At 49.4% G+C, this 13979-nt stretch overlaps 5 protein-coding genes across 5 annotated transcripts; 3 read left to right on the plus strand and 2 right to left on the minus strand.

Annotated features, from left to right (window-relative positions):
* Window positions 1–238: 238 nt before the first annotated feature.
* Window positions 239–2133, plus strand: BC939DRAFT_32865 (WD40-repeat-containing domain protein). Its single transcript, XM_051551570.1, has 3 exons — window positions 239–1638; window positions 1777–1899; window positions 2090–2133. The coding sequence occupies exons 1-2, from the start codon at window positions 404–406 to the stop codon at window positions 1844–1846; spliced, it is 1305 nt and encodes a 434-aa protein (XP_051406783.1). The 5' UTR covers window positions 239–403; the 3' UTR covers window positions 1847–1899; window positions 2090–2133.
* BC939DRAFT_468078 (ribosomal protein L24e-domain-containing protein) lies at window positions 2032–3283 on the plus strand. Its single transcript, XM_051557871.1, has 3 exons — window positions 2032–2311; window positions 2581–2694; window positions 2834–3283. The coding sequence occupies exons 1-3, from the start codon at window positions 2231–2233 to the stop codon at window positions 3119–3121; spliced, it is 483 nt and encodes a 160-aa protein (XP_051406784.1). The 5' UTR covers window positions 2032–2230; the 3' UTR covers window positions 3122–3283.
* Window positions 3284–3412: 129 nt separating this feature from the next.
* Window positions 3413–5493, plus strand: BC939DRAFT_468079 (uncharacterized protein). Its single transcript, XM_051557872.1, has one exon. The coding sequence runs from the start codon at window positions 3772–3774 to the stop codon at window positions 5173–5175; it is 1404 nt and encodes a 467-aa protein (XP_051406785.1). The 5' UTR covers window positions 3413–3771; the 3' UTR covers window positions 5176–5493.
* On the minus strand, window positions 5293–6237 carry BC939DRAFT_32936 (uncharacterized protein). The gene is made up of 2 exons (XM_051551576.1): window positions 6151–6237; window positions 5293–6049 (listed from the first exon to the last, which is right to left on the minus strand). The coding sequence occupies exon 2, from the start codon at window positions 5899–5901 to the stop codon at window positions 5410–5412; it is 492 nt and encodes a 163-aa protein (XP_051406786.1). The 5' UTR covers window positions 5902–6049; window positions 6151–6237; the 3' UTR covers window positions 5293–5409.
* A 761-nt stretch (window positions 6238–6998) lies between these two features.
* Window positions 6999–13941, minus strand: BC939DRAFT_508041 (uncharacterized protein; the record flags this gene model as incomplete). The annotated part of the gene is made up of 13 exons (XM_051560957.1): window positions 6999–7152; window positions 7247–7443; window positions 7539–7895; window positions 7986–8357; window positions 8481–8552; window positions 8641–9066; window positions 9171–9504; window positions 9642–10765; window positions 10869–11350; window positions 12030–12134; window positions 12225–12375; window positions 13397–13608; window positions 13737–13941. The coding sequence occupies 13 exons, from the start codon at window positions 13939–13941 to the stop codon at window positions 6999–7001; spliced, it is 4191 nt and encodes a 1396-aa protein (XP_051406787.1).
* Window positions 13942–13979: the final 38 nt, after the last annotated feature.

Genomic DNA, 13979 nt, shown 5'->3' on the forward strand with positions numbered 1-13979 from the left:
ACGCAGTCCTTCACTCTTCCGCTCCCATCGCTGTTCATTCTTTCCATCACACTCTCTGTTCATCTCATTCATTCATCCCTCCCTCCCACACCCAATCAGCCAACCACTCCAACCCAGCCACCAACCAACCCGCTACTAACTATCACCACTCCTAACCACACAATCACACACTCGCACACTCGCACACTCATACACCCGCCCACCAAGTCTATTCAGCCTCGCCTCGCCTTCTTTCATCCTGTCTTTCTTCTCTTGCCTGGTATCCAGCGACCACGAATCAGATTCACCCTCGGCCTCACCACCCACCCCCGTCTCTTTCTCCCCTACAACCAGCTCCAAATAGCTGTCGGGTTTACAGGGTCGTCTGCCAAGAAACCCCTTTTTCCTCCCCAAGGTCGAAGCCATGGTCACTGTCGTTGGGCAGCGCGTTGTCATATATCCATCGCATACATTGCGTGCACACTTCGAAAACCAGCTCTATGCCTTGCTGCTGGGCGGTCCACGGATAGACATCCTCTCCAGACTGCCATACGAGATCGCAGTCTACGTTCTCCGCTTTGTTGATATGTCCAACTTGTGCAAGATCGCACTCATCTCGAGAGCCTGGAACCAACTCTCAAACGACAATGAGGTCTGGAGAAGTGTGTATCTCTATCAGCAGCAATGGAAAATCAAAATCCCAACCCGGAAGTCAACCCTCATTAACAGCAGCAAAAGCAATAGCACAAGCAAAAGCCTCGTAGATCAACTACAGGATCTCTCACTGTCAACGCATAGCCAGTTGAATTGGAAGCAGCTCTGTCACGACCGCAAGGCACTCGAGAGCCGCTGGAGATCCATTCCCACTAAGACAAAGCTCATTGGCCATGAAGACAGCGTTTATTGTATCCAGTTCGACAGCACAAAGATCGTCACGGGCTCAAGAGATCAGACTATCAAGTTCTGGGACGCACACACACTCCAATGCACCGACACCCTTCATGGCCACTCGCAGTCCGTCCTGTGTCTGCAGTACAATGAGCACAGAATGATCTCTGGATCCTCCGACAACACAATCATAATCTGGGATATGGAGACACGCCAGCCTCTCTCGCGTCTTCATGGACATGCCGCCGGTGTGCTCGATGTGTGTTTCGACGACCAATATATCATCAGCTGCTCCAAGGACACCTCCATTAAAGTCTGGGACGTAAATAAGATGGTTCTCATCAGGACCATGACCGGTCATCGCGGACCCGTCAATGCTGTTCAGCTGCATGAAGGCCAGGTCGTCTCTGCCTCGGGAGATGGGCTAGTCAAGCTGTGGAATGTGGCAACAGGGGTCTGCATACGCGACTTTGTTGGTCACGAGCGGGGTCTGGCTTGCGTCCAATTTGATGGAGTGACTATCGTTTCAGGTTCGAACGATAACACTATCAGGATATGGGAGGCAGCGACAGGACGATGTATACGGACCTTAACCGGACACGAAAAGCTAGTTCGGACACTGCACTTTGACCAGAACAGGATCGTCAGTGGGAGCTACGACTATACCGTCAAGGTCTGGGACGTGGAGACAGGAGAATGCACCTTGGATCTCAACGACGGGCACGTCAGCTGGGTCTTTGACGTGCAATTTTCGAGCAGCCGCATTATCAGGTAACTCCAGGAACTCGTGTTTTGTCTCTTGCTTGTATGGTTCGATATCAAAGAAATTGACGTGAATGCTCTTCCCATTTGCACTGGCCCATGGAACCATATCGCATATCCACCCATGCTGAAAATAAACAACGACAGTACGTCTCAAGACAAGAATATTGTCGTTTGGGACTTTGCGGGGGATATAGACACCAGTCTGTTCGTGTAGCGTGTGTTCTCAAGGCACCGGGCTACATAACACGTGCCCAGGAGTTTTTTATCGTAATAAATTCCAATGCTGGCTGCACTCACTCTTGGATTTGGTATTTGCAGGTGTGGGACAAACAGGGTCCATCGATGGTCGCATACTTTCTGAAAGCGGACAAAACTTTGATGGAGCCACTCACGTGCGATAAGTGATGACTGCTACTGGAAGAAAAAGTAAACATATTTTTTTTTATTCCCTTTCTAGAGCCTTTGTCCAGCTACAACTTGGTGCATTCCCACTTCACCCTCTCTCTGCCATCCTTTTTACAGTCAATCTCTACTTCCTTTCTCATCAGACTCCTATCCCCCGTCCCTTCATATCAAACCACATAACCTATAACTCACAATGCGTTTAGAAAAGTGCTACTTCTGCTCGTCGACCTGCTATCCAGGGCATGGCACTATGTTTGTGCGCAACGACTCAAAGGTGCGTCTTCAGCCGCAGTTGCCTTTCTTTACCTTCAGTCTGGCTGCTCGTTGCCTCAATATCGTTGAAAATATGTTGAGTGACAGATGACAGCAACTAGTGTTCAGTGGAAACCTATGCGCCCAGACACAGTCTCGGTGGTGTTGGTTTTCGGCGCAATGGTCATCGAATTCAGATGTATCTACTTTGCCTTGAGGCTCTAGATAACTACAAATCTGATTCCACTTTTAATACTAATAAATGGCTCATATCGCTGTCTGTTCATCTAGACGTTCCGCTTTTGCAGATCAAAATGCCACAAGAACTTTAAGATGAAGCGCAACCCTCGTAAGGTCCGCTGGACCAAGGCCTTCCGCAAGGCTGCTGGCAAGGAAATGACGATCGTAAGTGGATAGTCGACCTCTCTTCCTTCCCGTGATTGTATCCGCCAGTGCATGGTCCAGGATGCGACCGACAATGAAGTTGAAATTGTGGATACAAAGACTATAATTATTAACATTTCTTTGTTGTTTCATCTTGTAGGACTCGACATTCCAATTCGAGAAGCGTCGCAATATCCCAGTCAGATACGACAGAGACCTTATGGCAACGACGATCAAGGCACTCAAGCGTTCGCAGGAGATCAAGGCGAAGCGCGAGCGTGTGTTCTACAAGAACAGAATGTCGGGCAACAAGTTGCGCCAGAAGTCCGAGAACCAGGCATTGGTGCAGAAGCACATCCATCTTGTCGACACCCCTGCGATCAAGAACCTGGCCCAGGTCCAGAAGGTGGCCCAGAAGAGCAAACTCATGGATGTGGACATGTCATAATTTTTCCTCTCTCTGTGCGTCTGTTCTTTTCTTCCTTTGGTCTGTTCATTTTCTTTCACCCATACATCTCCAGCATCGGCATTTGTGCTCAAGTATTAATAAACACAGCAGAGAAACAAACAAAAATGATTTTTTAGCATTGGCGCCCATTTTGTCTTTTTTTGCTCATATCCAGGTGATATATGATTGTGCCTGAATAGGTGAAACAAATAAGGTTAGCCACTACAGTGGCGAGCAGCCATTGGGGAAAACGGGAAAGGGGAGGGGGGAGGTGTGCCCATCATCCGTCCTTTACATCCCATCATTCGGATCTTCATTTTTCTTCATCTTCTGCTCATCATCCGACGTTCTTCAACCACAGCTCCATCCCTCCGCTCCATTCTACTCGTCTCTTTTCTTCTCCGCTCCCTTGCAATCCTCAGCGTACTGCAAATCCTCTCATATCATCCCTGCTTTCGCACGCGTATCAGCCCAGCTCAACATCGTATCTCACCCCTCGCCCTTGAACAAGCCCTTCCTTGCAAGTCATCTTCCTGTCACATACCCGCTCGGTAGTCCTTACCGTTTGTCCGAACTGTTGACCTAGTGGCAGCGTTCTTGACGATCAAGAACCAATTGAAAGTATAACCCAGGCCGTTTGATATTGCAACATGGCCCTCGAGAATACCGTCGACGTCGAGCAGTCGATCCCACACCCGTACCAGTATTCGAGCCCATATTACCTGACCAGCACCGCAAGCACCAGCACGAGCTACAACAACTCCTCCACGGACTTACATCTCCAGCAGGAAGATCAGGACGGTGTCACAGGACAGGACGTGCTAGCGCGCCCAGTAGGGATACACTCTCTCAAGCCCTCACTTCTGCGGTATATCTTCTCGTTCCTCGCAGTCAAGCATTACGACTATCTTAACCACCGTACGCATATTCTCTACAATCATCTGGGACCAGCCAGTCTGGTCTGCAAGACCTGGAACAACATTGCATCGCCTCTTCTCTGGCAGGAACGTACATTTCATGGATGGATGGCTGGCGAGGAGCTCAACGTCTTCTTACAGCTGACCGAGAACGCTGACTTTTCCTCAACGCACGAGTATGGCGAGTTTGTCAAACGCATCGAGATCATTGACTCGCATGACGTCGTCGATAAGCAGAATGGCGAGTTTGTCATCAACTGGATCACGCCCGACGTTGTCTTGGCCCTGTCAGAACACTGCTCTAAGCGACTCTGTGATCTGACGCTCATCTTTGCCACTGGGCGTCAGGTATCGACCGAGACCGAGGAAGGGTTGATTCCCTGGGGCGCACTCGCAGAGTCTTGTCGTCGACTGTCTGTGCTTTCGCTCGCCAACTATCTATGCCCAATTTTGCCTATAGGGAACGGTCATCCCTTTCACAAGTTTTCAACACATACGAATCCCTTGACGGAACTTGTCCTGAAGAGATGCAAGAACATACCGACCGAGACCTTCCAGCAACTTGCTCGAACCTGCGGTAAAGCGTTGACCAAGCTGGTGTTGTTGGATTCGGACGAGGGCCTGGGCATCGAAGAGATGACCGAGTTTGCGCGACACTGTCCTAATCTGCGCCATGTGAGCGTATCCTGGATCGAGTCTGTAACGCCCAAGATCAATGACGATGTTCTGCTGGAACTGAGCTCAAACTGCGAACGGCTCGAGTATATATCGCTTCTGGATGCCAACGAGATTTCAGACGTGTCCTTCCAGACACTCTCCAAGTTACGGTACTTGCGCAACCTGATCCTGCCGCGAGCAGGGACGACTCAAAGCGGGATGGCCTACGAGCAAGAGTCGCTGATCGCGCTGGCAAAGAGCTGTAAGCGGTTGGAGCAATTGCATTTGGTGGCCCCGGGGGCAGTGACCAGTCGATTCTTTGAGGCGTTGCTGTACTGCCCGCATTTGCAGGTGTTGGTGGTTGTCGAGCTGAGCAAGGGGCTTTTGATTGATCAACGGTTCAAGTCGCTAGGTCTTGCCAAATATGTCGATCCAGAGTCCGTAGAATCATACAAACTTGTATGGCACAAGAAAACTTGAAGGAGCGACGCAGCAGACTGGTTGAGAACACACTGCATGCTGCGCCGACGCATTTGGAGCACATTATCTTTCATTCTTTGCCGTTTCTTTTTCTTTCGATCTCTTTATATGGATTAGATAGGGAAGACAGCTAGACCGGAAGGGGTGGGATAGCACAGGCTTGAATGGAGTAATTTGCATTCATTCCAACAACATCGCAGCCAACTCATTATAGATACATTCGGCCAAGCGCATTTATCCTTTGGTAGTGTAGTGCAGAGCGTCATTCCAATTCTCTTTTCGTTCTTTATCTGACATTAAAAGGTAGTTGAAGCCGAGACTAGGATCATTCAGATCGAGAATCCGTTTCTTGGGACAGAAACGATGCAGAACGTAATGGTTCAATGGATCCTTGGTGTTCTTGTCGTGCGGAGCCAACCGGTCAAAGACATTGTAAAGGACAATGAGCTGCAGAAAATGCTTGAGCGTAAGCGAGTCCATTAGGAGATCGTAAATGGGCTCGAATGAGATTTGTGTGATAGTCTCGTCGAACTGAGTAGAGTCTTGTGAAAGATCGGAAACGACTGCTTCAAGGTCATTTGTGCCGCCTAAGAGGGCGAGGTATTGATACTGGCCCTGTTGCAGCAGTTCTATTAGTCGCGCGTGGATGTCCTTGATGGTGTCTTCGTCGACTCCGGCGTTGACAAAGACGACGACTCGATCGTCGTGATGCTGAGCTCTGAACATTTCTGTGAGATAATCCGAACAGGGTACGTGGAGGTTTCCATCCACGAACCCTGCTGTCAACGAGTCTCCGAGACAAGCGCTTTGATTGTATACATTTGTCGAAAGTGGGGTCCACTGTGAGTAGCAGTAAATACGAAGGGTGGCCTAACTGCCAAACGAGACAGAAAATAAAGAGAATACTTGTTAATACGTTGCCCCAGTCCGCAATGAAAGCTGTCTGTCTAGATCCTGACACTTGTTATGGCTCACCGAAATACAAAATATGTCGCGACAATTGAGGTCGTATTCCGTGTTTGGCTCTCTTTCATCCAGAGGCTCGTCAGTATGTCGTTGAACTTTATGCGAGCGTAGAAATCCCGAAGCATGCAGTCTGCCGCGCGCCTCTGGCCTGATGGACACCATGCACATAGAGGTCTCTTTGTGGTGGTTCACGACGGGATTGAGTCCTTCATGTCGCCTAATCCAGTATATCCCACTTCGCTTCGCTGCAGCTGTAAGAAATGGATCCTGATCACTACCTCTCGAACCATATTTATGACCTTAGTCCCAAATGGTGCGTCTACCCTCTTTGTGTCCTTTCTGTCTGTCGAGGCACCCTTCTCCAGTTCTATGCAAAGGAAAAGCAATAGAGGTGACTCAGGATTCAGCGTATTCAGTGTCTCCTAGCACAAGGGTTCGTAAAAGCATGGGGTAGTCTAATTCTATCGCGTACTATTTACTCTGAACTAGATTAACAGCAGCTTGTGTCCAGAAAATGCGCTCCAACTTTATGCTTGGTTATGGTTCGTGTAACCGCCTCCACTGTGAAAAACGGGACAGCTTTCTCTTTCGAATCCACGAGGTACAACGCCCGATCACCATGTCCTGCCTATTGATCGCGATAAGGCGTTGAAATTTACCGATTAGCAGGCAAGTACCGGACTATCCCTTAGACCGTCTCAATTGGAAAGAGAGACAACCACCTAGGATAAATTTTAACTAATACGGCCAGTACAGTTATTCTTGCTGGGGTCGGCGAAGGGGCTCTGGGCGAGACAGGCTACTGATCCATTCGAGGTCAATATTAGCCAAATTCTGAGCGCCCACGCAGTCCCTGTCTAGCCATCTCTGGCACCCATCCTCAAGACAGACGAACGCCCGATTCGCTGGCTTTGCCATTCTTCGGTCCTTGTTTTGTCGTACACAGCTTGGGCATTTCGATGACGTGAGATACTCATCCGAACAAACGACGGTGTACCCGAGGCTGTTTGCCTATGTAGTGCAATGGCATGCGGAAACATGGCATCAGTATCGATACTAGACTGAAAACAAGCAAATCGCAACGAATATCTTTAAAACAACATACCTTGTGGAAAAAATACCCCTTGAAGCTCTCGTGTAGCGATACCAGCCTGGTATGAGTGTTGAACTTTCCTGACCCGTGTACAAACATCGCTGGTCTCGTTGGCCCAGTATGCATCCCGCCTTGTGGGTCCAAGTTCGCAATGCCCCATGCACGGCATGATCCTTCTCTGCCCGGTTCGTCTTTTTGAGCTCCCACAGCTTTTTTTCATCGAGCGGGATCCGTAAAAATCGCGAAGTGGTTGTAGGACATAGCTGAACTGTCGAAAGCCGTGCCGGTGTTCTTCCATGCTTACGAATGACGACGACGGTAGCGAGGCTTCTAATTCGGATATGCTAGGCGTCTCGCATGTATGCCCGCTTAATCCTGTAATGTCTTTGATTGTGACAGTGGTCCGTTCGCGTTTTTTGGCCTCCAGCGCGACTCTGAATGACAAACTGGGACTGTAGAGAGCGGAGCGTCTGATAGGTAAGTTCGTGACTTGGTTCGGTTTTCGGGGGTCCAGCGCACAAAATGATGCTGAAATTACTTCACCGGGGTCCACCCCCACCCCCACAACATTCTGGAGGTCTTGATCGAAAGCCTTTGCGAGGGACCCTTTGTTAGGAAATCGCGATGTAATCTCCGGGATCCGCGCCTTAAATTTGGATGACTGTCAACGTCGTCGTATGCCAAATGCCATTAGGTGGAGCTGGACTCCGTCTGTTCTCATCATATTGCTGATGGCATAGTGCCCCTTGACGCTGTCATTACTTGGGGGGCCGGGGGACACGGGGGGCTCCGTGCCTTCGGTAGCTGCTTGCTTCCTGGCCTTGTGATTTGCAAAGACCCTCTTCATGTACCCATCGAGTGCAGCTTGGCTGTATGTGTTTGGATGATCCTTCAGCAATCGGTTCATGGTCGTTGTTTCCTTGCCATATAAAGTTTGGTTCTTGAGGGGATCCGCCTTGATCTCGACCTTGTCTCCGATAAACAGTAGTCGGAAAAGCTCCCCATATTTCTCTGATGCAAGTTCGTGGGCCGTCTCGGAAGAGCAGACTTGAGATTCCATGATATGCCGTGTAGGGTGCGTCTTTGAATTTGGATTGCCCCAAAGAAGTGAAAGAATGGCAGCCTCAGAGCACAAGATGAAAGAGTCTCCCAACTTCGACACTGGACAGAAAATAGGACGCAACTCCGACGGCACACGGAGAAAGTACCTCCACTAAGTTTGGATGTGCCCCTTCTTAAATGACACCTTGTCTTTCTGTTTATCGCCGTCGGAGCTCTCGTCATCCTCAACTGGAGGTATATCATCCGCACGCTTCAGCTAATAGAAACAAGAAATAAACGTAAGTTCACAGTGGAAAAGCAAATCGACGCGAGATATATCTTGTTCCGGACAGTGGAAATGTTACCTTGTTCACAATGAACTTGGGCAGTCTCTGGAAATGCTTTCGAACCCCGGTCCGGACCTCCACCGCCAGTTCCGCCTGGATGACGCTCAGGGGTATATCTTGGCAGTCCTTTGTCGGTGCGTAATCTGAAAGAACGCTCAGGAAATCGTCATAAATCGAGCGCGCAATTGTTTTCGCCTGAATTGCCGCCGAGTCTTTAGATGGTCTCCCGCAGGGCGCTACTGGACCATTCAGAATCAAAGAGATCAGATTTCTGATGATAGTTTCTCCATGTGCCTTGTGCAGAATGAGATCAAGTGGGTCCGCGTTCTTTTCCTCCTTGTGCTGGACTTTCGGAGCACTCGCTTGATTGACATCAGTGCCCAAGTTCTGATCTGGTGCCGGGCGCGCTTGATCCAAATTGGATGTGGTGGTAGTGCTGACCTCCTTGTAGAGAAAAAGTTCGAGCGCTTTAAACACGAGAATACGAGTTTGGCTCATGATGCGGACCGCCTCGCTGATGCGTTCCGCGACAATCTGGTCTGGACTACGTTCAGCTTCGTGGCGCGGTGCAGGCATCCTGTGATCGACCCTGCAGTCATTGTGGCAGCCTTGAAAGCCTCACCGAACAGGTGCTTAGTCAGGTTAGCTCCAGCTCGCCTCTCCACTTTTTCACCATTCTGCTCGTCCTCCTTGGACTTCGTCTTGGTTTCACTCGCGGCCTTAGGATTGTCATCCATGCTTCCGTCCTTCTTCTTCCGCGGGCGCGGTTCCTCGATGGACATCTTTTCCAATGCGACCTTGTCGACCGGGCATGACTGGCTGACGCCCATGACAACGTGAGGGGAATAACGAGGGTTGGCATCTCCATTCCTGCTCTTGTACCTAGGGGACAATCCCAAAATTTTAAAAAAAAAAAAAAAAAAAAAAAAAAATCAATAAGATGATTGTACCAAAGCGACAAAGCTGTAAAAGGTCGTAATGAATTTGAACTCGCTAACAAAGTCATACGACAATCATACCTGCTTCGTCTCCATTTTGCCTCCCGGGCTCTTTTACGTCTTGTTTTGCCTTTGGGGCGTCGCTTTCTCCGTTGCTGGGCGTTCCCTTTCTCGTGTCTGCGGCGACGGCGTCGGGTCTGAAGAATCATCTGCTGTCCAGGCGTCTGCAGGCTGTGCTGGACAGGGGAAGAAAACGCCAAGCCTGCAGAAGTGTCGCTGGTGAGTGTATCGGCTGGAGAATTTGTCCGCAAGACTCGAGTCATATTTCTCCTTTGCAGCTTGCACTTCTCGAGCTTCTGGAGTATGCCCAGTATTCTCTCGTGGGTCGTGCACGATGGCTTAGCGGAGTCAAGGTAGTCCTCACGCACTTGAACGAAAGCCGAAATGGCGTGGGTGTAGTCGTCCACACCCTTTTTTTGTCCTCCTCTCGCCCGTTGCAAATACTCTTGGATCAGCTCCTTGATAATCTCAGCCTCAGTCGTCTTGGATCCTGGCGCGTCCGTTGTTGATCCATCGCCTGCTCTGGTCTCAGTCCTCATCTCTCGGATGATCTTGGTGTTTCTTTGGAAGCCGCGCCACGGGAGCGCCTTGGAGTAATCGTTCTTAGTAACGATTGATGCCAGCAACAGCTCACGGTCGCATGCGAGGTCCAGAGACTCGAGCAGGTCAGCCTTCTTGTACGTGGTAAGCTCTCGGTACTTTCCGACGGATATAGTGATTTCTCTAACACCTTGATATACCATCATATCACTGTCGGCGGTAATGATTGCGAGGTCGTCTTTGTTGTTATCAGCTTGATACAACTCGGCAATGTGCGTGTCTGCTTGGAAGGGAAATTCGCAGGTGTGCCACTCCAAGGTCTCCAGCCCATTTCTTATGTCTGCCAGCGCTGCCTTGGATGTCTTGTACGCGTTTCGACATTGCTTGACAGGGGGGCCAAAGAGCCGCTGTTTTTTTTCTATGGCGTTGTCAGCTCGCGCTTCCAGAGCCTTGATCCGGTTGCTGAGGGATATGGCCCGACCTTGTCGCTCTTGAGACTTTTGTATCGAGGCCTTTCCGTCAAAGTGTAGAACCGTGGTTGATTTGCTAAAGTGCTTTGACATGATTTTGTTGAGGTCGTGCGCTATATGGCCGTAATTCTGTGACTAGAGATGAGGCGGGGTCGAGGAACGAAGCAACAGAACATGTGTCAGCGCTTGATTGCTATGCTGCGTAAGCTGATACGAAACCATTGGCACATTTAATTACCTGCTCTGTTGTTCCAGGTCGGTCTGGTGTCAATCGTCCATTAGGGCCAATGAACAGTGCAGGATGTTGCACTCCGGTAGCCTGTATCTCGCTCGCATAACTAGAGCAAGCCTTTCCTCGCTTGGATGGAGCCTCGGAGAAACTCAGGGCGCGCTTCTTGATGCCGCTTCTCCTGCTAGTGCTGGCGTCTGCAGTTGAAGGCGCGTCTTGCGCTGCTGAGGCTGTGGAGACTGCAGGGACTGTGGGGACTGCGAGAAAAGTCGCCGTTGCTGTTAGGATAGAAGCCGCTGATGCGTTGGTAATTGTCGTAGCCGTTGCCTCAGCTCTCGCTTCCTTGGCGACTCTGTTACACGTCGCTTTGAAGGCCCTTGTTTGCAAGAATCCGAAGTACAGACTTAAGACATCGACATGAACTTTCTTGCTCTGCAGACCATAAGCTAGCGTTCCTTTGGTGTCTTTTATAGCTTTGGGTAGCCCAGTGACTACCATCTGGTACAATAAAGGCCAAGTCAAAGTAGACAGCTAATGAGGATCAAATTTGGTGCACGTATCCATTCGCAGAAGCATTCAAGACTCACATTGAGAATATGCGACAGTGCTTGAGGGCTGATAAGGGAGTGGATGAGGAAAGGAGTGGGGTCAAGGATGTGAGGAATGATGTTTCTTTTAAGACTCCAAAATCTACGTCCAAAATGTGTGTATGTTCATGCACTATGCTATAGAAATTGCAGTGTTCACATTGATTATTGATTATTTAATTCGTATCTAACAGGGATTGATCACTGTTCTCATAAACCACCTAGACTGGGGCAGCGAAAAACTGCAGTTGCTGCAAGATAGTGTATTTCGTGTCAGGAGGGGGCCTGCGAGAACATTATGGCGCCATAGGCTTCTAGACTGTAGTCTCCCTGGAGGATAGCAACAAGAATGAAGGTAATCATTTATTCTAGTCAACTGGATTGTTAATTAACAACGTGAATTTCTGCAAAGGCCCCTAAAATTCAGCCCTGTATTCCTTTGCCAGTCACCCTTAAAATAATTTGGAACCGATATGAAGGATCGATTCATGGGAGTTATTTTGTGCTAGATCCGCTAGGAGCTATGCGAGATTTTGGTCAATGTGCAGAATATGTCGTTCTCTTGAGTAGACCCTGACCTTACTGGTCCTCTGCTTTTCGTTTATCGCTTTCCAGCTTGCCGAGGGATTCACATGGTGTTCCGGAGTGGACAGGCCCAGAGTACGGTCCAACTTGCACTTGAAAACGTCTGTCAGCAGTCAGAGGCCCACAGACAATAATTGGAGGATCAAGAGCCGAGGAAGGAAGAGCAAGAGAGCCATGGTGCTTGCGAAAGTACTGTTAGCCGGTGGTCCTTGTTCCTCCAACTTTTTCGTATTGCTGAGTTGGGCAAGGCGATAGAGGTCTTCCGATCCAAGGCCATTCGCCGCCGCGTTGAAGTAGAATCCCCATTGTGGACACAGCACCTCAATCACGGAGCGAGCCTTCCCCTATTCTCAAACACCGAAAACAGGAAACTCTTGTGCTCCAGTCCTTCCTAGGACACGTTTGGTCTGAGTCGCTGGGGGAAGGAGAGGAGGGGCAGGACGTACTGTATCTGGAGGCCCGCAAAAGAGCAGTCAGCGCCAATACGTCGCAGGGTCGAATCAACCACTGAACGCCTCGGAATCCAGCGCGTCAAGTAGGGTGACATCGTGTTTGACGGTAGTGAGGACAGGGATCGAAACGAGCCAGATAGTGAGCGCGGCCGTATCCACGTTGCTGAACTCGGCATCCTTCTTGGCCTTGATACTCTGTATCCCTTACTCTGTACGACGTGACGGGCAAATTTGCCCGGCAAAATGAAAATTTCCCTATGCTACAGTCATGTAAATTATTCAAAGTTTTTTACTCCAGGTCTGTGGGTTGTGTGTGATATTCTTTGAAACAAGGTCTGGCGCCATTGCTACACAAGGGAACCTTGCATATCTGGCACCAGATATTGCTTTGGAAGGGGTTCTTCTGGCTCATGTAGATCTGCTTGGTTTGGTATTTCCAAGAACACAGCATACAGGTCCCTCGATGCTTTCGGGTCACTGGAAAGTGGTTGTCATCGGTGAATCGGTCATTGGGGAGTTCAAAAGGTCTTTGTCACTCGAGGTCATTTCCAGACAGTGTCATCCTCGTTCTCGTCTCCCTCCTCCACAGCATTGTGGCGCCGTGCCTTGCTTGAGGTATGGGCCGAATCGATTAACCCCCAGATAAGAGAGCTGCGAAACTCTTTGTGCGTGAGAAGGGATCCTTTTTTTCGGGCTATGAGATAGGTGTTGATGATAGTCGTATCCAAGAGCCAGAAAAAAATTGGCATCCAGTTCCGCCGCGTTGTTGACTGCTTGCTGTAGTAGGATCGAAGTTGGTCGGTAATATCAACTCCACCCATATTGCAGTTGTAATCATCGATGACCTTTAGGATCTTGAGTTCCTTCCTGGGAGAGTTGCCAAAAATTGCTCGCACCTTTGCTCCGTTTGTACTTGTTTCTCGTGGTCGGCGCCGTTTCGAAGGACCTCCCATTCCGCACCTGCAATCCCGTAAATCGTTGTTATCATCGTCACCGGTCCATTATCCTGCCAGAAAACGACCAGTACTCCTCCAACCACAACTCCAGACCGAGTATCCCAACCCAACTTGGTGCTCTTTTCCACCTGTGCTCTTTCGATCGAGCTTAAAGACCAGGGAGGGGTGGCTAAACAGAATTTCGAGATAAAACGAAAAAACGCTGTCATTTTATTTTAACCGGGCAAATTTGCCCGGTGTACAGAGTAAGGGATAATGAAGAAAGACAAAGTTGTAGCCCTAGAACACAATCATTACCTTTACATCCATGCATTGGTACTGTGTAAGAGCCAGGCGTCGAGGACCGAGGTGAAAGGGTTTGCTCCAAAGACGGTGGAAGTGTTGAATCAGATGAAGGATCAAAATCATTCTGGTTGGCCTGTGCTTGTAAGTGGTCAATTTCGTAAAGCTCTCCTTGATAAGAAATCTCCATGCCCTTATAGACCTTTGCGGTTAAATACATATGTTTGCACGGCGCCTGATGTTGAGCATAATAGTTGC

The sequence above is a fragment of the Gamsiella multidivaricata genome, assembly GCF_025024155.1.
Source record: "Gamsiella multidivaricata strain RSA 2152 chromosome Unknown BC939scaffold_115, whole genome shotgun sequence".
Lineage (NCBI taxonomy): Eukaryota > Fungi > Mortierellomycota > Mortierellomycetes > Mortierellales > Mortierellaceae > Gamsiella > Gamsiella multidivaricata.

Coding starts and splice junctions, on each gene's coding strand:
- BC939DRAFT_468079 (XM_051557872.1), top strand. CDS start 3,772: ATGGCCCTCGAGAATACCGTCGACGTCGAGCAGTCGATCCCACACCCG.
- BC939DRAFT_32865 (XM_051551570.1), top strand. CDS start 404: ATGGTCACTGTCGTTGGGCAGCGCGTTGTCATATATCCATCGCATACA. Junction 1,639..1,776: donor TCGAGCAGCCGCATTATCAG/GTAACTCCAGGA, acceptor AAACAACGACAG/TACGTCTCAAGACAAGAATA.
- BC939DRAFT_468078 (XM_051557871.1), top strand. CDS start 2,231: ATGCGTTTAGAAAAGTGCTACTTCTGCTCGTCGACCTGCTATCCAGGG. Junction 2,312..2,580: donor TTGTGCGCAACGACTCAAAG/GTGCGTCTTCAG, acceptor CTGTTCATCTAG/ACGTTCCGCTTTTGCAGATC. Junction 2,695..2,833: donor CTGGCAAGGAAATGACGATC/GTAAGTGGATAG, acceptor TTCATCTTGTAG/GACTCGACATTCCAATTCGA.
- BC939DRAFT_32936 (XM_051551576.1), bottom strand. CDS start 5,901: ATGTTCAGAGCTCAGCATCACGACGATCGAGTCGTCGTCTTTGTCAAC.